General features: G+C 30.8%; 1 protein-coding gene across 1 annotated transcript in view; it reads left to right on the top strand.

Annotated features, from left to right (window-relative positions):
• The window catches only part of TENT4A (terminal nucleotidyltransferase 4A), an 81,711-nt gene that overhangs the window by 47,995 nt on the left and 8,501 nt on the right, over window positions 1-25,215 (top strand). Inside the window, exons 2-11 of the mRNA XM_074280044.1 lie at window positions 711-834; window positions 3,083-3,129; window positions 3,966-4,086; window positions 6,047-6,154; window positions 16,207-16,335; window positions 20,622-20,835; window positions 21,775-21,901; window positions 23,915-24,015; window positions 24,200-24,372; window positions 24,988-25,208. Of these exons, the coding sequence (XP_074136145.1) occupies window positions 711-834; window positions 3,083-3,129; window positions 3,966-4,086; window positions 6,047-6,154; window positions 16,207-16,335; window positions 20,622-20,835; window positions 21,775-21,901; window positions 23,915-24,015; window positions 24,200-24,372; window positions 24,988-25,208 (1,365 nt within the window). The remainder of the gene's footprint in view (window positions 1-710; window positions 835-3,082; window positions 3,130-3,965; window positions 4,087-6,046; window positions 6,155-16,206; window positions 16,336-20,621; window positions 20,836-21,774; window positions 21,902-23,914; window positions 24,016-24,199; window positions 24,373-24,987; window positions 25,209-25,215) is intronic.

Raw genomic sequence — 25,215 nt, 5'->3', positions numbered from 1 at the left:
GGCATTTTAGTATTAGCACATACATTTTAAATGCATATTTTAAAAACTCTGAAGTTTTAACTTTCTTCTGCCTCCTAGTTAACTTCTTTAAATAAAATGACAAATTAGTCTGCTTAGTATCTGTGATGCTAAATTGACATCAGTACTTTTTTCCTATAAAGGCCAATAGTGAGATCTATCAGTTGCTGTCATAAAGTTGTGCCTGGGAAGATAAATGGCTGGAGGCAGGACGGAAGGGGAGGCAAATAAAGATGGATAAATCTTTTGAAAGATCTCCATTTTAGACATACTATTCAGGATTTGACTTAGGAAAATGAGATAATGCCTTTTAAAATTAACTGAATTCTTGCTGCTGTTCTACAATGTTCTTTTTTGGAGAAAATATCTTTATATGTCTATTAGGTTAAATTAAGCAATGTTGATTTTAAGTAACTTTCAAGTGGTTTCACTGTAGTGGCATTCATTGTAGGAACTGTATCCTATTGTGTGACTGACTTGTTTAATTCAGCTCAGTTAACATTAAAAAATGTGTGGTTTATACATTTAAGTGTAAAATAGCAATAAGATTTTAAAAATTATTCCTGCAATTTGTTTATATAGCTTTAATAATGCTGCTAATAGGTCTTTATTGTTAAGTAATCTTGGGAAACTCATTTATACTTATAGTAATGATTTTTTCCTTCTACCTTTTTTTTTTCTCCCCCTTTTAGGCTACATGAGGAAATAATTGACTTTTATAATTTCATGTCCCCTTGTCCCGAAGAAGCAGCTATGCGAAGAGAAGTAGTTAAAAGAATAGAAACTGTCATAAAAGATCTTTGGCCTACGGCTGATGTAAGTGCATATTTTCAAACCTCTGTACAACTAAATAGTTGTTAAAAATATAATTTCCATAAACAATTAGACCCATTTTCTAGTCATAATGCCACTAATAGATATCTTATGGAAAGGTGTGATTTTATTTCTGTCTTAAAAGTTAAGAATTCCCCAAACATTCTAATTTTCTTTAATCTGCATGCCAAAAAGAAGCAGTGCAATACACAGTAGGAATAGAATTATAGAAGAAAGTTTAAGCCTGGACTTGCCTATTATCTGTTTATTCTTGGACAAATCACTTCATTTATTGATCTTTACTTTTTATATTTGTTGTTTATTTTAATTTTATTTTAATTCATTTTTAAAAGTTTTTATTTGCTGAACTACTTCTTATATGACCAGTATTATGAGAGATAAAAAAATGTCTAAAGACATGGTTTCTGCTCTAAAGGATCTTATAATAGATTCTGTAAATTTATCACTTGTGCTATAAAAGGAGCTTTTGGTGGATGGAGTTCCATCTTTGAAGTATCTTATACCAATGAAATCACAGATTCTTTGTGTATAAGACAAGTTAACATTTGGCTATAATGTCTTTCCTGAACTATAGGCTCCTCTCACTCAGTACAATCTCTTGCTCTTTGCTTTTGCCTAGATGTCCCATAGGCTTCTCAGACTTAATATGTCCAAAATGAAAATGGGATCAGCTTAGTAAAGAAAATTATCAATATTTCTTTAATAAGCTAATCCCATTTCCATATTTCATTATTTCTCTTGAAGGAATCACTATCTTCTCAGTACCTAGGTGTATAAATTGAGTCATCCTTGGTTTTTCTGACCTTACACTACTCCAACTCTTCATCCAGCCCATTTCTAAGTTGTGCTATACAACATCTCTTGATTTTCTCCTCTTATCTCTATTCATATTTCTACTATCCTGGTGTTCAGGACCTTCTTACTTCTTTCCTGGACTAATATACTAGCTTTCTGATTGGTTTTCTTGCTATTAGTCTTTTCCTTCCCTAATCTACCATTCACAGAATTGTCAAAAATAATATCCCTGATGTACATCTTTGATCATGTTACTTCTCTGTTCAAAAATCTTCAGTGACTCCCTATTGCCAACATTCTCTTTGCTTGCTTTTCTGACCCTTAGCTAATTTTTCCAACTTAACATTACTGCCTTTTACACAATGATATTGCTGCAAAATTGATCTATTTATTCTTTCCCAAACTTCACCATTCTCTGCCCCCAGATTTTTTCATGGGTGTCTTTTATGCCTGGAATATATTTTTTTCTTACCTTTGCCACTTAAAATACTTAACTCTTTCAAGGCCCAGTTCACTTATCTTTTCTTATCCTCTACTTAGTGGGAGGTACTTTCTCCATCACATTATGTTGTGTTTAATAATCTGTTTGCATGGAATATATTGCAGACTTTTTGAGGTCATGGACTGTTGGCTTTTTCTTCTTTTGATTGTGGTGTTGTATGTCCGTAATGTCCTATAAAATACCTTGAACATGATAGGCATTTAAGTATTTATTAAAAGAAATAGAAGTATAGCTATTCAGAAAACCTTTGTCAGAAAAAAGCTATTATCAATTGTTTCTGGCTATGCAAAAGCAAGATTTTTACCCTAAAATATTTTTAATAGATTCAACATGAATTCCTTTTAATAAGTTGGTTTACTTGATCATTCAATTATGGATTTATAAATTTAATTTTCATGAAAATGATTTCATCATTTCTCACAGTCTATTAGAGAACATTCTTGTGTCATAGAATTACAGCTAATTCTTCAACACAATAGCTTTTTTGTACTAGCAGGTTACCTATTCTGTCTTATACTTATCTAGTTTCACCATTGAGTTTCCGTCAAAACTTTTTGTTCTTACAAATGTAATTGCTTAAGTGATCTATTTTGATATAGTAATTCAAATATCATTTATTGGGATTTTCAAAAGTTACAATATTTATTTTAAAATTATTTAGGTAGAGCAATATGACTAATTTTTTGATTTTGAGTGCGTTAGAGATTCATACAATAGGAATAGGAAATCAATAAAATAAGAATGTTTCTAGATTACAAAATATTTCCTTACTAGTTATTTAATTTTGGTTTGTGTTTTATTATTAAAATTGTAGTTTGACTTAGTATCTAATAATTAGTATTTCTTTTTATATTAAACTTGTTAATTTAATTAGAACTTTGATCAGTATCAATTACATGAAATGTTTTAGTATAGCATATCTTTTTCTTTCAGGTTCAGATATTTGGCAGCTTTAGTACAGGGCTTTATCTTCCAACCAGGTAAGTTAATTCTAAGTTAAATTTTTTAGTGTCTTCATTCCTGTTAAATGTTATGTGTTTGTGAATATTAAAGATAAAGTAGTTTATACTTTTTTAAAATTTTAGATTATACATCACATGATTACAGTCAAAACATGATTGGTGAAGAATGTAGGTGGTAAGAAATGAAATATCAAGAGGTTTCAGGTTTTGATTATAAATTTATGTTCATAATTCTTAGCTTTAGTCTTGTACTTATTAAAGACAAAATTACTTATGAAATGAGAAGGTAAACTATTTGTATCTAAGCCATCTAACTCTGTGATTCAGTGATCTTAACTAAGAAGTTTTTATAATTTTCTATGTTCCCCATCATAGGCCTTTTTACTTATAATTATGGGTAATATTTGTCATAATCATATAAGAAATTTCATTAAAATTTTGATTTTTAAAAGTTAATGCCTTTCTTGAGGGAGAAATAGTCTTTGAAATTTATGAGGATTCTAGATAATTCAGGGACATCCCAAATCACATTAACAAAAGATGAATTTGACTTAGAAATTCACTATAATCAATAGAAAGCACAAAAGTGTAAATTGGGAGACATGAGCTCTGTTTTTACATTGTAACTGTTGGATGGTCCAGGGAAACTACTTGTCTTTTCTATTCTGTGTCATTTTGCAACAGGAAATAAACTGCCTTTTACCAGTGGTGACAATTTATAAATCATTTTATGTTTCTAAAGATAGAGTGAATGATTTATTCATTCTAAATATTATGTATTGTTATACTTTATGAATATAAATTAAAAGTACTTATTGCATGTTTTATTGATATATGTACTCTTTTTTGTGTAGCGACATAGACTTAGTAGTTTTTGGAAAATGGGAACGTCCGCCTTTACAGCTGTTGGAACAAGCACTACGGAAACACAATGTGGCTGAGCCATGTTCCATTAAAGTACTTGACAAAGCTACAGTAAGTATTTTTAAAAAGTAATGAGGCAGGTGGATTTAAAGAATTAAAAAGAAATTCTGCATAAGCAGCTCTTTGGGTCCAGTAGATTGTAAAGACTTAATATGTTTAATTTTTTAACATTTAGCTCTTGTGTAGGTTAAAATTTGCATTAATGTAATATCAGTCTTTTTGTAATGTATTCTGTAATCATGATCACCAGCTGTATTAATTATCAGTAGAACAAGAGCTAGTAAACAACCAAGATTTTCTTGGCAGAGTACCATGGTTTTACTTAAACTTAATTTCCTCCTTGTGGAGGAAGGGAAATGATTTAAGTTAGAAATTTTGTAATCATTTGAAGACCTTGAAAATGGGAGGCTAGGGTAATTTGGGGTTTTTAATGTACCCTGGAGTATTAGTAAACACCAAAACAGTGGAATTAGTATAAACTCTGAGATAGAGAACTTGTAAAAGAACTTTATTAAATATTTGCTCCATTTTCATATTGAATGAAATTTTTCTTTTTTTTTTTTCTTTTCTTTTTTTACTGCTAAGGCAATTGGGGTTAGGTGACTTGGCCAGGGTCACACAGTTAGGAAGTGTTAAGTGTCTGAGGTCAAATTTGAACTCAAGTCCTACTGACTTTAGGGCTGATGCTCTATACACTGCGCACCTAGCTGCCCCTTAGATGAAATTACATTCTTCTGTTTTATTACGGTTTTTATATTACTGAGAAATGAAATTACTGGTAATATAGTAGGTTAGATTTGTTGTGATTCTTAAAGCTGAATGGAAGTATTTATAAATTCTTTTTTTTAATTGAAGCTTATTTTCAAAATATATGTGAGGATAATTTTTCACCATTAACCCTTGCAAAACCATGTGTTTTAATTCTCCCCTTCTTCCCCCTACCTCCCTTCCTTAAATGGCAAGTAATCCAATATATGTTAAACATGGTAAAAAATATATGTAATTCTAATATAGGCATACATATGTAGAAATTCTTAAAAAAAGAGATTTTAAATACACAATTTAGATTAGTAATAGACAAAATATTTTTTCATTACCTTATTATATACACAGGCAAATTTTTATGAGGCGGTGCACCTTTACTTTCTCCACTCCAGGATACCTCTTGCTCTCAAATTCTTCATTCTGTAAAAACAAGGATGAATGAGATCTCAGTCAGCTACATTTACTTATTGAATTGTACTTTCACGTGAAAGCATTTTGGTGTAGTTATACATGGTACTGTTTCAGCTTTATCAGCTGAATGGCATACTGAATAGAGAGTTGAAATTGGAGTCAAGAAAACCTAAGTTAAGTTTCAGCCTCAGATCCTTGCTAGTTAGGTGTCCCTGGACAAGTCATTTAATTTTTGTCTAATTTTCTCATTTGCAAAATGGGGATAATAAAAGCACCTACCTTCTAAATTTGTTGTATGAGGATCAAATGAGATTAGCATTGTAAAGTGCTTAGCACAAAGCCTGGCACTTGGTAAGTGCTATATAAATATTAGTTATTTTTATAATTATTTCAGTGATAATGATAATGCTTACGCTGGGGGACCTTCAGGACATTCTTTAATTTTTTGGAATAAGTTTTCTTCTTGATAAAAATGAGGTCTATATTCTAAGATTTTTTTTCAGCTCTAAAACTTTAAATTAATGTGTTTACTAATTTCTGTTATATGTAAGATACTATAAGCACTATTTATAGTTCTGAAAGGTAACACTAGTTCACTCTACATTATTTGCATTTCTAGTAATCTGGTGTATGATTATAAGATTATGTAGTATTTCAGTCTTCATTTATAGAGGCATCATGTCTTTATTTATGGAGGTATCATTGCCAAGTCCTTTTTGTCCAGCTATTTGTTATTTTTATTTTCTGAAATCTATAGAAACTAGCAATTTTGAAAAGTCTTATTACTATAGATATTAAACAATAACTTAGTAATTCCTTTAAAACATTTTTTTAGGTACCAATAATAAAACTCACTGACCAGGAGACAGAAGTAAAAGTTGACATCAGTTTTAATATGGAAACTGGTGTGAAGGCAGCTCGGTTGATCAAGGATTACATGAAGGTATGTTTATGCTGCTAAAAAGTTGGATCTCCAAAAATGTAAAGGAATTTTAAAGGTTATTTTAGTTCTTTGATTTAAACTTTAAAAATTTAAGTAACAGTGCTGGATATGGGGTATATTTGGAAAATGACTGAGCTTTATTTATAATGCATTATATTTGCTCTAATTTGTGCTAGAAAGTTATAAAGGAAAGTCCTTTTCTAAGTAACTATTAAGATTTGCCTTTCCACTTAAGTATTTACAAAGTTTTATCTGAGAGTCCCATGTCAATAGCCATTTGGCAAATTTGCTTCTACATTGTGAACTGTCTTGTTTTATCTTTAAATTTGAAACAAAGGATTTTGGTCTGAAAGAAGTTATTAAAATTCTTTTTCTGGTGTTTCTTTATAGAAATAACATAGAAAACTGGCCATAATTACAAGTTTAATTCAGGATTTTTAATGAGAATTCAGGAAAATCATAAATTAGTTGTGAATTTAAAATTCAGAAATGTAACATTGTCTGGTATTCAGTTGTAACTCTGTTACTATTACTTAAAAAATTCAAGGAAAAGTATATCCTTTGAAATGTCCTTCATTTTGATAAAAATGAGCTTAACATTTTGTTTGAACACTCGATTGAATGAAAGATCTTTGAAATGATATAGCTTTATCTCACCATAGGTTTTAAAAAATCCTTTCTGAGAGCAATGCCAAAAGAGTGACTTGTAGAAAGTTATAAACATTCCTAATGTGATTCATCTTTCAGACAATATTAAACTGATATGTAATATAACTATAATACATATACATGTACATATGTACATACACATATATAGGTTTTTAAAAATATATTATTTTTTCCCTAGTTACATGTTCAGACATCTAAAATGTTGAATTCCAAATTTTATTCCTCTCTCCCTAAGATGGTAAGCAATCAGATATAGGTTTGTATAGTTTTTAAAGATTTCTTCTTTAACTAAAGTTTTACAAGTACTGTTATTCTCAGAATTTAATAATTCAATATCAAAGTTTTGTAAAAATTCTTAACATTTGCAAATGAAGTCATTTCATTTTAATAGCTCTGTGATCTCACACATGTGGAATTCTCCCTTGGTAATGTGCTACTCATGCTCATCTGTCTTTTTACTGCCCTTAAGGTCACCCTCAACTTTAATTCTTGAGAGACTATGACATTTTGTGACACTTAACGCTTCCTAGCTGACACTGGGCAAATCACTTAACCCTAATTGCCTCAGGGAAAAAAAAGAATATTGATATTTTTAAGATGCATTGTTGTTGTTTTTTTAAAGAGAAGATGTTATTAAATTTCCTAAAGGCAATACAACCTGCTTGTCTTTCTATTTAATTCTGGACCTAGTTCATTGTCTACTTTTTAGTGTCTGTACAAAATATTTATTTTTGGATCAATTCTGTCCAGGTATATTTTTAAAATTCTGGATAATGGACATATTTCACCCACTTATTTTTTCCTATTTGGATAGTTAGCCTGAACTCTGATGAGTATAGACTTCATTCAAGATGCTCTGCATTGTCCTAAGGAAGAACATTTCATCACTTTTGTAATGGATAGTAGTGAAATAGATGAACTGTTTCTTTAAAAAAAAAAACTAGCTCAAGAATCAAAGAATCTGGACTCAGATCCTGTACCCTTGATGCTTTTACTACCTTTGTGATCTTGGGCAAGACAGGCTTGTGCATAGTAGATGCTTAATAAATAAATAATTGATTTTGTAGTTATTGATATTTCCTCATATATCTGTTTTGGAATACCTAATAAATTCCAAGATTTTTCCCCCTCATTCCTTCAGTATTGGACCTTTTCTATGGTTTTTCCCATCTTTAATTTCTTTAGAGACATTTTTATGCTTGTATAGGGACTATTTTATTGTAGTATGAACATGATGTCTCTATTATTACTGAAGACAACAGATTGTCATATAAATTTTTATAGATCTTTTCTATTTTTTTGTTTGATTATACTTCTAATTTCATTGTTATCCACTCTTGGTATGAATTGACTTAGTTGGATTCTCATCTAGCTATAAGTTTTCTTTCTATTGCTATTTTTAAAATTTTGAACTTAGAAATAAAACACAACATATTGATATAAACAGAAGAATGCAAAGGATAGTATATGAGACCATAAGTCTCTAATTAATACTGTTCATTTTTTAATTTGTTAAAAAGTAGATAAATCCCATGATTACATTTAAATTTGTCCTACTTGTCTGTATTTTTTTTTCTGATTTCTTTTGTGCATTTAAACAAAAAGTGCTTCAGTGGCTAGCTCCCTTATTTGGTAGCACTGTTAAGCTGTACTCTCTATTCAACACTCCTCTAGTACTCCAGATTTAAAAAGTGAGAGGAAGTGGGGAAGCAAAATTTTTGGACATATGAGCAGTCATCATATTGATTATAGTTCTTGTTTTTCTTTACACTGTTGTTGTCCATGTATAAGCCATTCTTTGTTTCTGTATACTTTATCCTCTCATAGTTCATATTACAAATGATTCTCTGCAAATTTTCTTCATTTCTAATGGCATAATAATTTATAACATTCTTATGTCAAAATATGTTCAGCCATTTTCCTAAGGATGAGCATCCCCTTTAGAATCTAATTCTTTTCTTTGCTTTTTCTTTTACTTCTCTTTTACTTCTTTGTTTGTTTTGCCTGCAGCTATTTCTAACCCAGTATTCTCTTTTTCTTTAATTCTGTACTCTTCAGTTTTGATTGCTTCTCTCTTGAATTTGATATATTTTTGCACTAAATTGAGTATGTATCTGTTTAATCTTCCTTTATCTGTTTCAGTTAAAAGTGAGGTTTGCTTTGATGCTTGTTCCATGCTTGCATACTTTTCTTCTCACACATTTCAATTATGAAAAATAACAAGTTTTAACACTTTTTATCCTTAAAAGGAATTATATAATGTATTACATAATTACATTGTTATAATAATAATTTTATTTATTTGGCAAGGCAATTGGAATTAATTGGCTTGCCCAGAGTCACACAGCTAGTAAGTGTTAAGTGTTTGAGGTCAGATTTGCACTCAGATATTCCATACTTGAAGGTTAGTGCTCTATCCTCTACACCATCTAGCTATCCTATAACTATAAGTATTTCTTATAATCACCCTTATTTTCTTTTTAAATACCAAGAAAGGGACTAATTTGGTCCCAGGACTTGTATTTTTCTGATTTAGATCCCTAAATTTTTTTTTGAAAACATTAAAGTTCTGAAGAGATACTTGTTTTATCTCCTATCATGTTGTTAGCATTACATTATCATAAAGCCTTATCTATTTCCTCAAATAAATTTTAACTTTCTCAGCTTCTCTTGAATCTTGTATTGGCATTTCAGAGTTCTTTTTTAGTTCTAATCTTTTCTAGTAATAGTTGAAAATGTTCAAGTTCATTAAAGGTCTATTTTCCCTACTCAGTAAGATGATACATATCTTTTCAGAATAGGTTATTTTTTAGTGGCAAAAGTATGTTTTCTGCTTTTAAATATTGCTTTTCAAGGTCTACTTTCATTTACCACAGGAGTTTCTAGGTCTTTTTGGGATCCTGGTTTTTATCTTTGGTACTTGGATTGCTTCTTTTTGGATGTTCATGGTATCTTCTTTGATGTGGGAGCTTTGGAATTTGGCTGATGTTCTAAGAATTTTCCCTTTTGTAGTTATTTCAGAAAGTGATAGAATTTTATCTTTTCTTTGCTTTCTTGTTCTTATAGATCTGGTTAGTTCTCATTTATGATTTCTTTAAATATGTATTTTAAAAATCATAGTTTTGAGGGAAGGTGATGATTTTAAAACTCTCTCCCTGACCTGTTTTCTAGAAGAATTGCTTTTAGTATAAATAAGGTTTTTCTCTCCCCCCAATTAGTATATTCATTTCTATTTTTTATAGAATTATTTATTTCTGTCTAGTCTATTCTAGTTTTCAGGGAGTGCATTACTTGTTAAAGTTTGCTACTTTCTATTTTAAATTATTTATTCTTCCTATTCTTTCCTCCAGAGCTCTCCCCCCCCCACTTTTTAAAAATCTCCCAATTCCTTAAGAGATTAAAAAAAAAATCTAGGTATTCATATAGTCCTTGTGGAAAATTAATAGTTTTCTTTTAAGTGTCTGCTGTTATTACAGAATTATTCTTTTCTTTTGTAATATCTCTAAATTAGCAGTAACTTTTGGTTCCGATCAGTATCTTCTGTTTACCCAAATCTTTGGCTTTAGTTCCTGAATTTGGGTTTCTGCTAGGAACAGGCTCTCTACTCCTGCTATACTTTTGGGTAGTATGGTTGCCCTTCTTTGTCTAGCATTTACCAGAGTATATGGTATATAGTTGACACTTAATAAATATTTATTGAATTGAATAGTTTGGAATTCATTACCAGGTGTCCTGCCTAAGTAGTGAGCTTCTCAGTATTTAGCTATATATTGCCAGGAGTTCATTTGAAGACTGTTCTGGTAGAACTTTAAAAGAACTAGTGCTTAAAAACCTGAGGTTCCTCTATGCTATAAGAAACCATCAGAGTAAGACTTGATAGGTCTTATTCATTCTCCTTGAAGAAGCAAATAAAAGTTGATGGAGTTGGGTCTGTCATAAAATAATAAGAAACACTACTTGCTACACTTATTGTGTTTTTTCTTGTCTGACTCTTTGTAACCCCATATGGGATTTTCTTGGCAAAGAAATTGGAGTGATTTGCCATTTTTTTTCCTCCAGCTTATTTTACAGATGAAGAAACAAGCAAGTAGGATTAAGTGATGAGCCTGGGATCACATGGCTATTAAGTGTCTGAGGCTGGACTTGAATTCAGGTCATAGCTTCCCTCCATTACACTTAATTGACTCTTATTGTATGTGATAAATAGATGCAAAAAGATCACTATAAAAGTACTGGAAGCTTTTGAAACAACTCTTCTTTCAGAGGATGAAAATATGGAGAAAAATCTATGAAGAGCTCAACAAACTCCTCTAAATTAAATCAACTTACACTTTAATATTTTTGGGACTTTCATATTAAATTGAGGTTAGGGAAAAACAGAAAAACTTATTGGAAAGCATGAGTCAAAATAAGAAACAAGAGACAAAGTACTTTTATTCTGTATAGAAACTTCACTCTTGTATATCATGAATATTTCCTTTGAGAAAAAAAATTGGAACTGGATATGGAAAATGCTTAGCATCAAAAAAATGAAATTAATTACATTTTAGTAGAAAAGAATATTAAATACTAATGTGGGGGTCCTTATAAGCTATCTTTGTATAGTTACGTTACAGATTTGACTTCAAAATCAATCCTAAATTAGAATATCAAAATAAGAAGATATAATATTTAGTTTGGTCTGGTTGGAGCTTATTTAAACAAATTGTTCATTTCCTAAAATGATAATGTGTAGAAAATGACCCACCATTTCCTATGGAAGTTTATCTATTGTAAACCAGTAATTAAACTGAAACTGAAAGAACCTAGAAACTGCTTCATCTATCAAACCCTTAATTTTCTTGCCAAGTGGAGAGAAAGGGAAGCCAAAGTAAGCACTGATTTATAAATGAATATAATTTATTTTTTAGAACCCCAGTTCTACCTGTCAGTGAGTAGATTATGTCCTGTTGGGAATATCTGGGGGTAAATCAATCTGTGGTTTTTTTCTGCTTTGAAGTTCTCCAATTATTTACATCCTTTTTAATTGAGCAATTGTTGCTTAATTTGTTTTCTTAAATTTTTAAAAAAAATTTAAGTGCAAAATAAAAGAAAAAAAGTTGCCATGTGCACAGCAGAACATAAGAGAGATTGAAAATAAAAGCAATAAATTTCCATTTCAAGAAAGCCTATATAATAAATACTAAACTGTCCATCTTTTTTCTTTACTTCATTGTCGGTTTTCTTTTATTCTCTGCTGTGTACTTTTTACTTAATTTTTTCCCCTTTCTTAACCTCTCTATCTCTCTCCCCTTCCCCCATGCCAAGAAGGTTACAGTTAAATATAGATACACATAATACACATCTATAATCATGTACATATACATTCATACACATAAGAACATACTATGCTTTTTTCCACTTTTCCTTTGTTTCTTTGAAGGTGGCTAGCATCTTTCTTCATAAATCCAGGTTTTTCCATATTTTCCTAAATCCACAAATATTCCAGCCTGACTGACTGTTATTTTAACTGACTAGTTATTTTAAATAGTCTGAAATAAGATTAATGTGGCTAATATATATATAGTATAGTTTCCGTTTTTCTCTTTTGATTAAGCCTATTTTAGCTTTAACTTTATCTGAGATAATGCTTGCTACATCTGCTTTGTTTTTACATAATAAATTCTACTCTGGATTTTTATATTTGTGAATATCTCTCATTTTTATGACATTTCCTGAAAGCAGTGAGTTAAAAATTTAAATCTACTCTTGACTCATTTTATAGGTGAATTCATACAGTTGACATTTTAAGCTATAATTACTTGTTTATTTTCCTCCTTCCTCCTTTCCTCACTATCCTTCTCACTCTATTCATATTCCTTCTAATTCTTCTATTTTATTTCTATCCACTATCTTGCCCTCCTATTACTTACCTTACTCCCCCCTTTCACAAATCCCTCCCTTATCCTCTCCTGAGAGCCTATCCCCTTGACTTCTTGTTTCTATCTGAATGTAAGATGATTTTTCTAGACTTCCAAATATATATGTTCTTTCTTTACCCCATTGCCATTAATCTCACATCCCTTCTATGCTCTTCTCCAGACCTTATTCCTTCACCCATCTTATTTCTTTATGAATTTAGAAGACTTTTATTCCCTTCTACATATATATGTTGTTCTCTCTTTAACCCAGATCTGATGTGAGTAGGGTTTTGTCTAAAAATCCCTCCCTTATCCTCTCCCACATCCTTATCACGTTACCCTCTTATTTCTTTCTTAGTTTAGAAGACTTTTATATCTTTTTAGATATATATGTATTGTACTCTCTTAAGTCATTCCTGATGAGAGTAAGGTTCCAGAACAACCCTCCTATTTCATTTTATTTCTTTATATTAGTTCTTCCTCTTGTATTTCCTTTGTAATGAGATAATTACTTTTTTCTTTTTCCCTACATGATTTTGTTTTTTAGAATTACATTATACTTGACTCTACCCTAATCTTTCTTTTGAACTACCTGATTACCAATGACAATCTTAGATACACAGTATATATAAAGTAAATAATTTGTCCTTATTGAGTTCCTTGTAATTAGTCTTTGATGTTTATTTTATATTTCCCTTGTATCTTGTATGTCAAATTTTCTATTAAGTTAAAGTCTTTTTACATCCTGAAAGTTGGGCAATTCATTGAATGTCTTTGTTGCTGTTCAGCATTATGCTGCATTTTATTATTTATGATGTGTTTGGCTGCAACCCTAAAGTACAGGATTTATCTCTAGCTTTAGAAAATGTTTAAATTCATGGGAATTTCACTTGGTCTATGAAATTTACAACTTTGCTTTCTTACCATTTGTCTATTCCTTTTAATTTTCCCCAATTTCCCCAATCCCTTATCTGCCCTCTCTCCAAGATAGCAAGTAATCTGATATAGGTTATGCATGTCTAATCATTTTAAGCATATTTCCATATTAATCATTTTGCAAAAGGAAAATCAGAACACAAGGGGGAAAACCTTGAGAAAGAAAAAGCAAACAAAGAAGAGGTGAAAATATGCTTGATCAACATTCATTCTCCATAGTTCTCTCTCTGGATACAGATAGAATTTTCCATCCTTTGTCTATTGTAATTGTCTTAAATCAAGGTATTGATGAGAAGAGCCAAGACTATCATAGTTTATCATCACATAATCTTTGGGTTACTGTGTACAGTGTTCTCTTCTAGTTCTGCTCACTTCACTTAACATCAATTCATCAAGTCTTTCCAGGCTTTTCTGTTATTAGTCTGCTCATTATTTCTCACAGAACAATAATATCCCATACATTCATATCCATAACTTTTTTGGCCATCCCCTAACTGATGGTATCCAATCATTTTCCAATTCTTTGCTACCACAAAAAGAGCTGTTACAAACTTTTTTTTTTTTTTTTTGCACATGTGGGCCTTTTCCTTCTTTTATGATCCCTTTGAGATATAGACCTAACAGTAATATTGCTTGATCAAAAGGTATACACAGTTTTATAGTCCTTTGGGCATAGCAGAACAGTAAATCTTAAAATAAATTTATCAGGACATAGATAAGACAAACTTTCAAATATTTACTTTGTACACATTTACAACTTAAAATAATTATTGGCCAATATGTATCTCACATTATTCCTTTCTATTATTGCCTTGATTTTCCTCATGTGCTCACCTCTCTCCTTTTCCCCACTCCTTTACATCCTTCTGTCTTTCCCTCTTCTTTTTACCTTTCCTTTTCTCTCTACTCTCTCTTTTCCTTTTTGTTGTCCCTCTTTGTTTCTGTCTGTCCGCCTTTCTTTTTTTTAGCAAAATGTGATCTCTAGTGCAATTTTAGAAGCTTCTTCATTGGACGTTATTTTTTCCTTAGAATATGTAGTACTTTTCATCACAGCAAAGATTAAAAGATAGAAACAATAAGGACAGTTAATGAGGTGAAGCTATATGGAATCAACATTTATTCTCGGGAGCTTACACCTCCTCTCTTTATTATGTTTCTATCAAGTATTTTTTTTCCCTCAACTGATTTGGTTTACATTATATTGTATGAGTCTGTGCCCAAATTTTTCCTTTTACTAGATTATAAGCTCCATGCAAGTAGGATCTTGTGACTTGTAATAAAATTTTTGTAGTAGAAAAATTGTTGTTTACTAATTAAGGGGTTAAACTTTAGAACTATAAAGCAATATTTTAAGCATTTAGATTTCATATAAAAATAAAGGTGTTTGTAGAGAATGAAAATGGACACCAATCCATTTCACCATAAACCACAAATTAACATTGGATGGTACCCAGCTTCTTAAACTGTGGTTCTCCATTCCATTGGGGGAATCTTGTGACTGAAGGTTGGGAGTCCGGAAATCATGATTTCATATCATTAAATGCTTGATTTATATATCTTTATACCTGGGGGTCATGTAAAAATTTCTCAGGCAAAAAGGGTTTGTGAGTGGAAGAAGTTTAAGAAGCCCTGGGGAAATGTCACCATGGCCTTTTCTGAGAAAAATATCCAAAGTTAGGAATTGATGGAACATTTGTTTCTAAAGAGGTGAAATCATTTGAGTTGAAGTTATTTACTATAGGCTTTTGTTTTTCTTGATTATATATGTTTATTACAGTGGTTTCAGTTTTCTTCCCTTAAATACACACACACACACACACACACACACACACACACACACACACACACATATACATACATATAGCTGTGTATTCAAAATATATAGAAGACAAAAAGTACAGGGCATAAAATTTGTTTCTATATTTTAGTACATATGTATATATATATTTTAAAAATTATATAAGATGACAACTTTTTTCTTTTATTTTTATATTGAAATGTTTGTCTTTGGTTAAGTTTACAATAAAAATCATTGAAAAGATGAAGTAAAATCAATATAGATGATTTTATGCTGAAAAACATTTTATTGAAGATCCTGAAGTTCAGCCCCATACTATTTTAAATTATAAAGTTATAACCAACCTTCAGGTTGGGGAGAAAATAAATCACATTGGATGGGTTGGGAAAAATCCTTAATTCTCTAGTATATTCCTTTAAACAAATATTACTTTTTAGTAACTAGGAAAAGATAGATATAGCTTTAGGACTCTTTGAGGAAGAGAGATGAACTTATTTCTTCAAAGGATGCCTTTTTACCCATTCTCTTGTAGCAAAACAAAACTCAAACAGAAGTTGCAAAACTTTTACCTTGATAACCCAGCTGGTGAAAGATAATTTTCAGCTAGCTAGATACCTAGGACAGCTCCTAAAGCCTTTATATAATCTACTTGGAGACTGTAACACTCTCCTTTATCTTCCTATTAAGGTAATCTAGAATTTGTCTAAAAATATATTAACTATAGTGCATCTGTTTTCTTTTATTTACAGAAATATTCATTGCTGCCTTACTTGATTTTAGTATTAAAACAGTTCCTCTTGCAGAGGGACCTGAATGAAGTTTTTACAGGTGGAATTAGCTCTTATAGCCTAATTTTAATGGCCATTAGCTTTCTACAGGTAAGTGATTTCTCCCTGATCAATTTTAAAAGATAAGTTAATAGGTGTTTTATACTTCATTTTGTTTCATAAGAAGATAAAATGTTTTTGTCCCTTTTGCCTTAGTATCTTCTTATTCTTATTTTGTTTTGGAACATATGGAACATATCAGGTCATTTTGTATAAATAAACCTGAAACTTTGTATATAAAAATTTAAGTTTTCCTTATATTGAGTAATAGCTCATCCTGTTTCTACTGGAAACACCTGGTGGAACATTCCTTAGCCTGGTGCCTAAAGCAGTTGGGAAGATTGTCTTTACTTCAGTTCTTGGTCCACCTCAACTCACTTAAAGTTTACTTAGGTGGAGCCAGGTGGTACATATAGGGTATAAATTCCTCCAAAAGGTAAAAGAGATTTCCCCTTCTTCCTATAAGAAGAAAAATTTTACTATGCTATTTATTATAAAACTTTTTTTCTAAATGGTTTTCTGTTGATTCATTTTAAAAGCCTTTCTCACCTTTTGTACTAGCTACTGGGACTTTTTATAAAGAAAAAAAATAAAACAGTTCCTTCCCTCAAAGTGCTTATATTTTACTATAGTTGATTTTGAAAATCTTCACTTAACATAGAATATTGTTATAATTTAAAATATGGTACAGCTATTTTTTCCTGACAGAGAACTTGAATAGCCTTTTTCATTAAAGGAACTTTGCTTCATCTAACATTCTGGTGTTTTGTCCTTGAAAAAAATAGACTAATTAAAATAAATTTTTCTTTTCCTCTTTTTGTTAAGCACTTTTCCAGGGCAGTTAGGTAAGATAAAACCTTTATTAATAGGTTTAGGCAAGCTATTACTACTTATCAGGTAGTTCACTCTAATATTTCTTTAATAGATCTCTTTGAATTGTAGAGTCACATTATATGTAGAACGCACTGTATTCAGGGCAGTGTTGTATATTGGAAAAGGCATTTAAGAACTGAAGTAATCTTGGACAAGTCTCTGAGCTACTCTGGTTCTTATTTTCTTCATCTGCAAAAATAGGAGAGTTACTAGAAAATATGGCATGTATTTTTGAGAGCTAAATGTTGTGATCTAAGCTTATCAAAATTATAGGATCACATCCAGATCTAGCGCTGGAGGGGGTTTAGCTCCCATAATCTTATTTTATAAATGAAGCAACTCTGGGGCTAGACTCCTTATCCAAGGTCATAGGAGACAATGGATTTGAATTCAGGTATCTTGACTCCAGATATCAGCTCCTTAGAATAAAATATAATCTCAGTTTTTATAAGGAACATAGCAAAATTAATTGTTGTTGTGTCTTTAAGTACTGTGATAATGTGGCAGACGGTCCTTAGATGTATCTACTACATGCCAAATACTGTTATGAGGAGCTGATAATACAAAGAAAGTTTTGTGATCTGCAATTGAGAAAATATGGAATCTCTTAAAATAGTCTTAATTCCATGTATGTGTGTGTTGATATACACATGCACACATAAATATACATGTATATATAGTCAATTATAATAAAACTAGTATTATTTAATATTGTAATTTAGACAATGATTTATAGAGGTTTAATGGTCTTGTGAAGAACATTTTACAGATGAGGAAACTGATGCTCTCAGAGAATGAATGGATTTATATTTTTTTCTCTTTTGAAAATCTTTGACTTCTTTTGGTCATATTAAAATGGTCCTCTTTAGTGAGTATTTCTCTTATATTCACTGTGGTAGATGACATTTTCACTCTGATGGCTTCAATAACACAGAAGTTATATTTGATTCCCTTAACTTCTGTCTTGCTTTCTATTTCCATATTTACAGCTACCTAAAGGGTACCTCCACTTAGATATTCTGTTGTCACCTTGAACTCGTCAAAACTTGAGACAGCCTGGTATAATGGATAAAATTATTATGTAGTATAAGAAGGCCTGGGTTCAGATTTCAGCTCTGCTATTTACTCTTATGACCTTAAAATTTCCTCCTTTTTCTTACTATAAAATGAGGGAATAGAATTAGATGATCTCTTAATTTAGCTCCAAATTGGATTATTCCATATTTAAAACTAAATTAATCTTTTTCTACCTCTACTTAAAAAAAAAGTATGTGCAATTAAAAAACAAATTCTGTATTTATCATTTTCTGCAAGAAAAATCAGATCAAAAGGGGAAAACCCATGAAAAATAAAAAACAAACAAGCAAGCAAGCAAGCAATCAGCAATAATAACAAAAAAAGGTGAAAATACTATTCTTTGATCCACATCCAATTTCCATAATTCTCTCTGCATAAAGATGGCATTTTCCTATTGGAAATAGTGTATTGGAATTGTCTTGAATTGCTGGTATAGTTGAAATATTCATGGAAATATCCATCACAATTGATCACATAATCTTGTTATGTACAATGTTCTCTTGGTTTTGCTCACTTCACTCAGCATCAGTTCATATAAGTCTTTCCGGGCTTTTTTGAAATCAGCTTGCTAGAATCATTTCTTATAGAACAGTAATATTCCATCACGTTCAGATACTATAACTTATTCAGCCATTCCCCAAATGACAAGTATCCATTCCATTTCCAGTTCCTTGCCACTACAAAAAGAGCTGCTACAAACATTTTTGTACAGGTGGATCTTTTCCTTCTTTTATGATCTTTTTGGGATATAGACCCAGTAGAGACACTGCTGGATCAAAGGGCATGCACAATTTTATAGCCCTTTGGGTATAGTTCCAAATTGCTGTCCAAAAAGGTTGGATCATTTTACAACTCCACCATGTGATTTTTCAATATTTATGTCCCAGTTTTCCTACATCCCTTCCAACATTTATTACCTTTTCTTGTTATCATAGCCAATCTTAGATGTGTGAAGTCCTTTTACTTGTAAACTCTTTTGTGATTACTGTTTTTAATATCCTAGACTCATCTTTCTTGACAGTAACCATAGCATAACTGGATTGCCACCATAGCTTTGTGTGTGGTTTATAATTTTTCTCTCCTATTTTAAAATCAGGAGATGAAAATCTTATTTTACATTCTATTTTAATATTTAATAAAGATTGCATGTTCCACATTTTTCTTTGGAAGAGGTTGGATTAGAACTATTTAACTTTTCCCACATCAAATATTTGTAAACAGTGTATTATGGAATATTGATTTCTACTTGAAATTATTTTTGAAGAAAATTTTGTAGGTCACATAATTCTTCTTAGTTACCTTGGATTCTTGTCCTTAGTCTATTTAGGTAGCCCAATTATTTTAGGATTTTATAAAGCTGATTCACTTTATTGTTGTGGTCTATATACTAGGACAGAAACTGTCATTTATCTTCTTTATATTCAGAGAACCTATTACAATGCCCTGTGGAGAAGCAATTAATATATGGTTATTTAATTGAAAATTGTTGTTGTAGGTAGGAATCTAGTTTTTAAATGTAATAGGTTTTGGCATCTCTTACTACTGTGTTGGAGATAGTATAAGCAGGCTACATCAAGCTTTTTCAAGAAAAGCAGCTCTTAGAAATCTTTCTTCCTTCCCTGTCTCTTCTTGGTGGACTGTTTGTTTAGGTTTAGTATGAACTGAACTTTCTCTTTAAAGCAAAATGTTAGGTGACTAAGCAGTGGTGATCTGAATCACATACTGATTTGTTTGACTAGTGGAAATATACTTACTAATTATCATTCCACATTAAGTCTGTTGATTTGTCTATTTTATGTAAAATGTGAATTATTCATTCTGGTGCTGCCCCCTTTTGGCTTTACGTCAGAATAATAATAATATTAAACTTGGACTGTCTAGAATCCAGGCTAATACACAGGATCATAAATTTATTGCTAGAAGGATCCAATAGACTAAGTTAATAGATATGGAAATGAGGCCCAGAAATGCCCTGCTCAGTATAACATATATAACAAATAGTGGAACTTACTTTTAACCAAGGTTCAGGTTAGTAAACTGTTCTCTAACAAGACCTGGGAATAGATTAATTCTATTTAAGGCAGTATTGTGAATAAATTTTAGTTACCTTATAAACTATAAGTCAGCCAATTTGAAAATATTTAAAATACGCTATAAAATGTATTTTGCACCATAAGTGGGCTAAATAAAAGCTTTGATTTAGAAAGCATTTCAAATTCTTTCCTGGCCTTATAATCATCATAAGTACCAGCTAGTGATTGTGAAAAAAATTGGCCAATAAGAGATCTGAATCTTATAGGATGTCTAGACAACAGAATTGATGATACATGACATATTTAGAAAGTTTGCTCAGATTTGTGCAAAGAGGAAATGTGTTTCTTTTGCAGTTGCATCCCAGAATTGATGCCAGAAGAGCTGATGAAAACCTTGGAATGCTTCTAGTAGAATTTTTTGAACTGTATGGAAGAAATTTTAATTACTTGAAGACTGGTATTAGAATAAAAAATGGAGGTGCCTATATCGCCAAAGAAGAAATCATGAAAGCCATGACCAATGGATATAGACCATCCATGTTGTGCATTGAAGATCCTCTACTGCCTGGTAAAACTAAATAAAAAATCACTAAACGTTCTCATTTTCCCTGAGTCTGAGCAAGAAATCATTCTATAAACAGGATTAGCATTTTACTATTTTAAAATTTAGACATTTATTATTTGACTCTGAAATAACATGAATACTGAAAGTAGAAACCAACTAGATTTCTAGTTGTTAAAGATTTCCAACTCATGGTTATCTTAACCAGGAAAATAATATAAAACATATTTTTACCCAATACTTTCCTTCCCTCTGAGTTGTAAAGATTATATATTAATTATGATATATTATTTTTGTAAAATAAAATGATTTTATTTAAGTGACTTACTTAAAATGTGCCCTGGTTTGTTGGATCAAAGTTTAGACCTAAGTACCTAAAAATTAAGGACGTGCTAAATTCTTGTCAGTTACATGCCTTACAGTGTATAATTAGTTTTAAGTTTAGGTTTTAGCTCTAGGTATATTAAAGTATTTTAGCTATCATAGTATGTCAATTTTGCCTTAATGGTTGAATACAAAATATTTAATTAGGAGATGCCAGTTTTTGTTTAGTCTTTTTTTTGTTTTGATAAACATATAAAAATTTAATGAACAACTGTTACTCATTTTTACAGTAGTAGAGAATCCTAAAACAACCTAATAATCATTTGTATTTTAATTTAAATTAATATTAGAGTTATTATTAATATTAGAATATTAGCTCATTCAGGTACCTGTTTCCCCACTCATGTCCTATTGTATGTATCATGTCCTATTTTATGTATCATGTCCTGCTATTGGGGACCAAGTTTTGGCTGGAAAACCAAGGTCCAGGTTATTGCTATGGATATTTGTGTACTGATTAAAGCAAAAGCCTTTTGCACACATAAATACAAAAAAAAAATCATCTGGGTAATTGCTCTTTAAATGCTTTGTAGATTTTTCTAACTGTTCATCTTATTACAGGGAATGATGTTGGCAGAAGTTCATACGGTGCCATGCAAGTGAAGCAAGTTTTTGACTATGCCTACATTGTTCTTAGCCATGCAGTGTCACCATTAGCAAGATCATACCCAAACAGAGATTCTGAAAGGTAATATGGTTTCTTTTGTTTTGGGAATTTTCTGGAATTATTTATTCAATTACTGATCATTATGGAGTTGTTATATTCCTCATTGTTATTTGGAAAACACTAGTAAAAGCGAAATATCTCTGATTACAAATTGTTTTCTGGGTATTAAAACAAATTTTTTTGGAAAGTGATTATAAGGAGTAACCATTTGAAAAGATTTATTGTCTAATGATCTAGAAGATGCAAAAGATAGATGTTAGCAGAACTAGCACTTATTTTAGTCTTCTTTTCTTCAAGTGATCCTGCTTTGCCCCTTTCCAATTCTATTCCAGACCTGAATAATTGATAGCTAATGATTTCTTAGATTTTGTTTTTTCTACAGGAAGTCTCCCAGTTTATTAAAATTTAAACTGTATGGCAACTGAATATATAAAAGGCGGGTGGAGATTCCCAGAGTAACTGGACTCCCCCTCACACTTCTTGTGAGTTAATTTTTTGTTCCTTAGTTTAAAATGCATAAGAACTACTTGGCTCAGAGCAATGCCTCTCAAACTTTTTGATTTCAGGACCCTTTTGCACTTTTAAAACTTAGGAGTTTAAAAAAACTTTTGTTTATGTGAATTATATCTATTGGTATTCACGATAAAATAATTAAAACATCATCTTATTATTATAACATTAGTTTTGAACTTATGGACTCCTGGAAAGGATCACTTGATTACTCTTTGAAAACGTTTAACTTAAAGAATTGTTTTAGTGAAGTATAAAGAATTAGCATCTTGTTAACACCTTACCATTTATATGGTCTCTCCTCCCCAAAAATATCTTCTTCTCCTCAAACTATTTAAGAGGAAGAAGAGAATGAAGTCATACTGAAACCTAGAATGCATTTTACCATATACATTAATAAATATAGTTGAAGATATAGTTGAAATGAGCATGTTAGGGTATAGTTTGGTTTGAATTAGTATTTGTGGACTAGTCTTAAAAAACTTAACCACCACTTATATTTCTATGATACTATTCCAAATAACCAATTTTAAAAATACAATTTTAGAATACAACCTTTTCATATGCTTGGAACTGCCTAGGTGGATTCATATCTTTTGTTGTACTTCACAAAGTCTGTTCTGCTTAAATATGTAAAGCAATTTTTAATGCCTCTTACTCATAATTTTATCTGTTAAAAATGATTCTCTTAACAAAGTTATCAGAAAGAGATGCTTGTATTCAAATGTTTATTGGATATATGGCATTTGACAATGTATGGAATCCCCTGACAAGAGAAATAGTTTTATCCACACAAAATTTGAATTTTGATGTTGATGTCCACATTATATAGATTTTTGAGTGCTATGCTATTTAGGATTTTGAGTTAATTAAAGAATTTTTCTTTGCAGGGAAAATTAAGAGGAGCTAGTTCTAGGCCTGAAGAGAAGAGGGCTAGTATGCAAATAAGGAACTTGTTGAGCACAGCTTCCATAATATTATCTCTCTCTTTTTTTTAAAATTTTTTATTTATTTAGAATTTTTTTCCCACAGTATTATATGCATGAGTAATTTTTTTTTATAATATTATCCCTTGTATTCATTTTTCCAAATTATCGCCCCCTTCCCTCCACTCCCTCCCCCCGATGACAGGCAATCCCATACATTTTACATGTGTTACAATAAAACCTAGATACAATATATGTGTGTAAATACCATTTTCTTGTTGCACATTAAGTATTAGATTCCGAAGGTATAAGTAACCTGGGTAGATAGACAGTAGTGCTAACAATTTACATTCACTCATAATATTATCTCTTAAGAGGACTTAAACTTATAGCAGCTTTCCAGTATCTGAAATGTAAACAGGATTTTTACTTAACAGAAATGAAGGAAATTTTATAAAATATTAGCTTCTTTACAATTGCCTTTGACTTAGCAAGCTGTCATGTTGAGAAATAGTATTTAGATTAGCTAGTTAGTGGGAAAGGATACAAGATAATTTTCAGAAATTTTTACAGTAATCTTCAAACTTTTTTTTAAAAGTACACTAGGTAGAATCATCAAAGTAACACAGGAAGTGATTGACTATAGAGGATGGATCAAAGAAAAATGGGGAAACAAAATTAATCTATCACCTGAACTTGGTAAGAAAGATAATTATGTTTATGATGACTTTTATAGTTTTCCAATATAACATTTTCTCATTCATACTTAACAACTGAAAAAAAAAACTATTATACTCATTTTTACAAATTTCTTAATAAAAATTATACAACATAGACTGTTTAAGAAACTTTTTTTTCTCTAATTTTTTTTTTGCCTTAACAGATAATAGAATAAAGATAAAAGAGCAGATAACTCCATGTAATGGGGATCAGCCTCAAAGCAGAGACACAGAATCACCCTTTAGCCAGCGTTTGACTTTGCCTTTGTCTAGCACCCAACCTCTTTCCTCTGGTTCATCTGCTTCTTCTGTATCTTCACTTTCTGGAAGTGATATTGTAAGTATGGAATATTTTGTGGTTTGTGGTCATTGTAAAGCATTAATAATGTAATAATATCTTCTTAAGATACTTGTTTAACACATTGCAACAGTGTAATTAGTGGCGAAAGTTAAAATCTTTCTAAAAGTTGGTATTTTTACATAAGAATTTCAGTGCTAAAATTCTTTCATTTTCATTAAAAATTCATTAAAAATTGTCATAAGGACTTAAACTTGATTCATTGTTATATGTAGCCCTTTCTTTATCCATTTGATATGTGGGAGACATGATTCTTGTGATAAATATCTGTCATGTACATTGCTTTAAAAAATCATACAAAAATTCAAATTATTAAATATTGAATTTAAAGATACTTTTGCAACAGGAAAGAGATATCAATAAAGACTTGCATTATTTATTTTTTTCTTCAATATTTTTTATTCTAATTGAATCAAGTTTTGAAATTGCTTCATAGAAAGTACATGTAACTTTGTGACTTGAGTTTCAAACTGACAAAAATATCAGGTTCATTAGCATAAGTGCTTTTGTTTGTCATTACTTAAATTTTGGAAAATAAGCTAATATTCCTTTCACAAAGCTGCTTTTCCTTTCTAATTTTTCTCTACAAAAAAGGATTCTGATACACCACCTTGCACAACTCCTAATGTTTACCAATTTAGTCTGCAAGCACCATCTCAGCTTATGGCCAGTTTACCTACAGCATTGCCAATGCCAAGTGGTAAACCTCAGTCAGCTCCTACTAGAACACTAATAATGACAACCAATAACCAGGTACAATTATTTTCATATTTCTCTAAAATGTTAATTTTTCATTTCCAGAATACAGGATTCCAGTTGGAA

This window comes from Sminthopsis crassicaudata, chromosome 1, assembly GCF_048593235.1.
Source record: "Sminthopsis crassicaudata isolate SCR6 chromosome 1, ASM4859323v1, whole genome shotgun sequence".
Classification (NCBI taxonomy): domain Eukaryota; kingdom Metazoa; phylum Chordata; class Mammalia; order Dasyuromorphia; family Dasyuridae; genus Sminthopsis; species Sminthopsis crassicaudata.
This window is presented reverse-complemented; position numbering and strand designations above follow the sequence as displayed.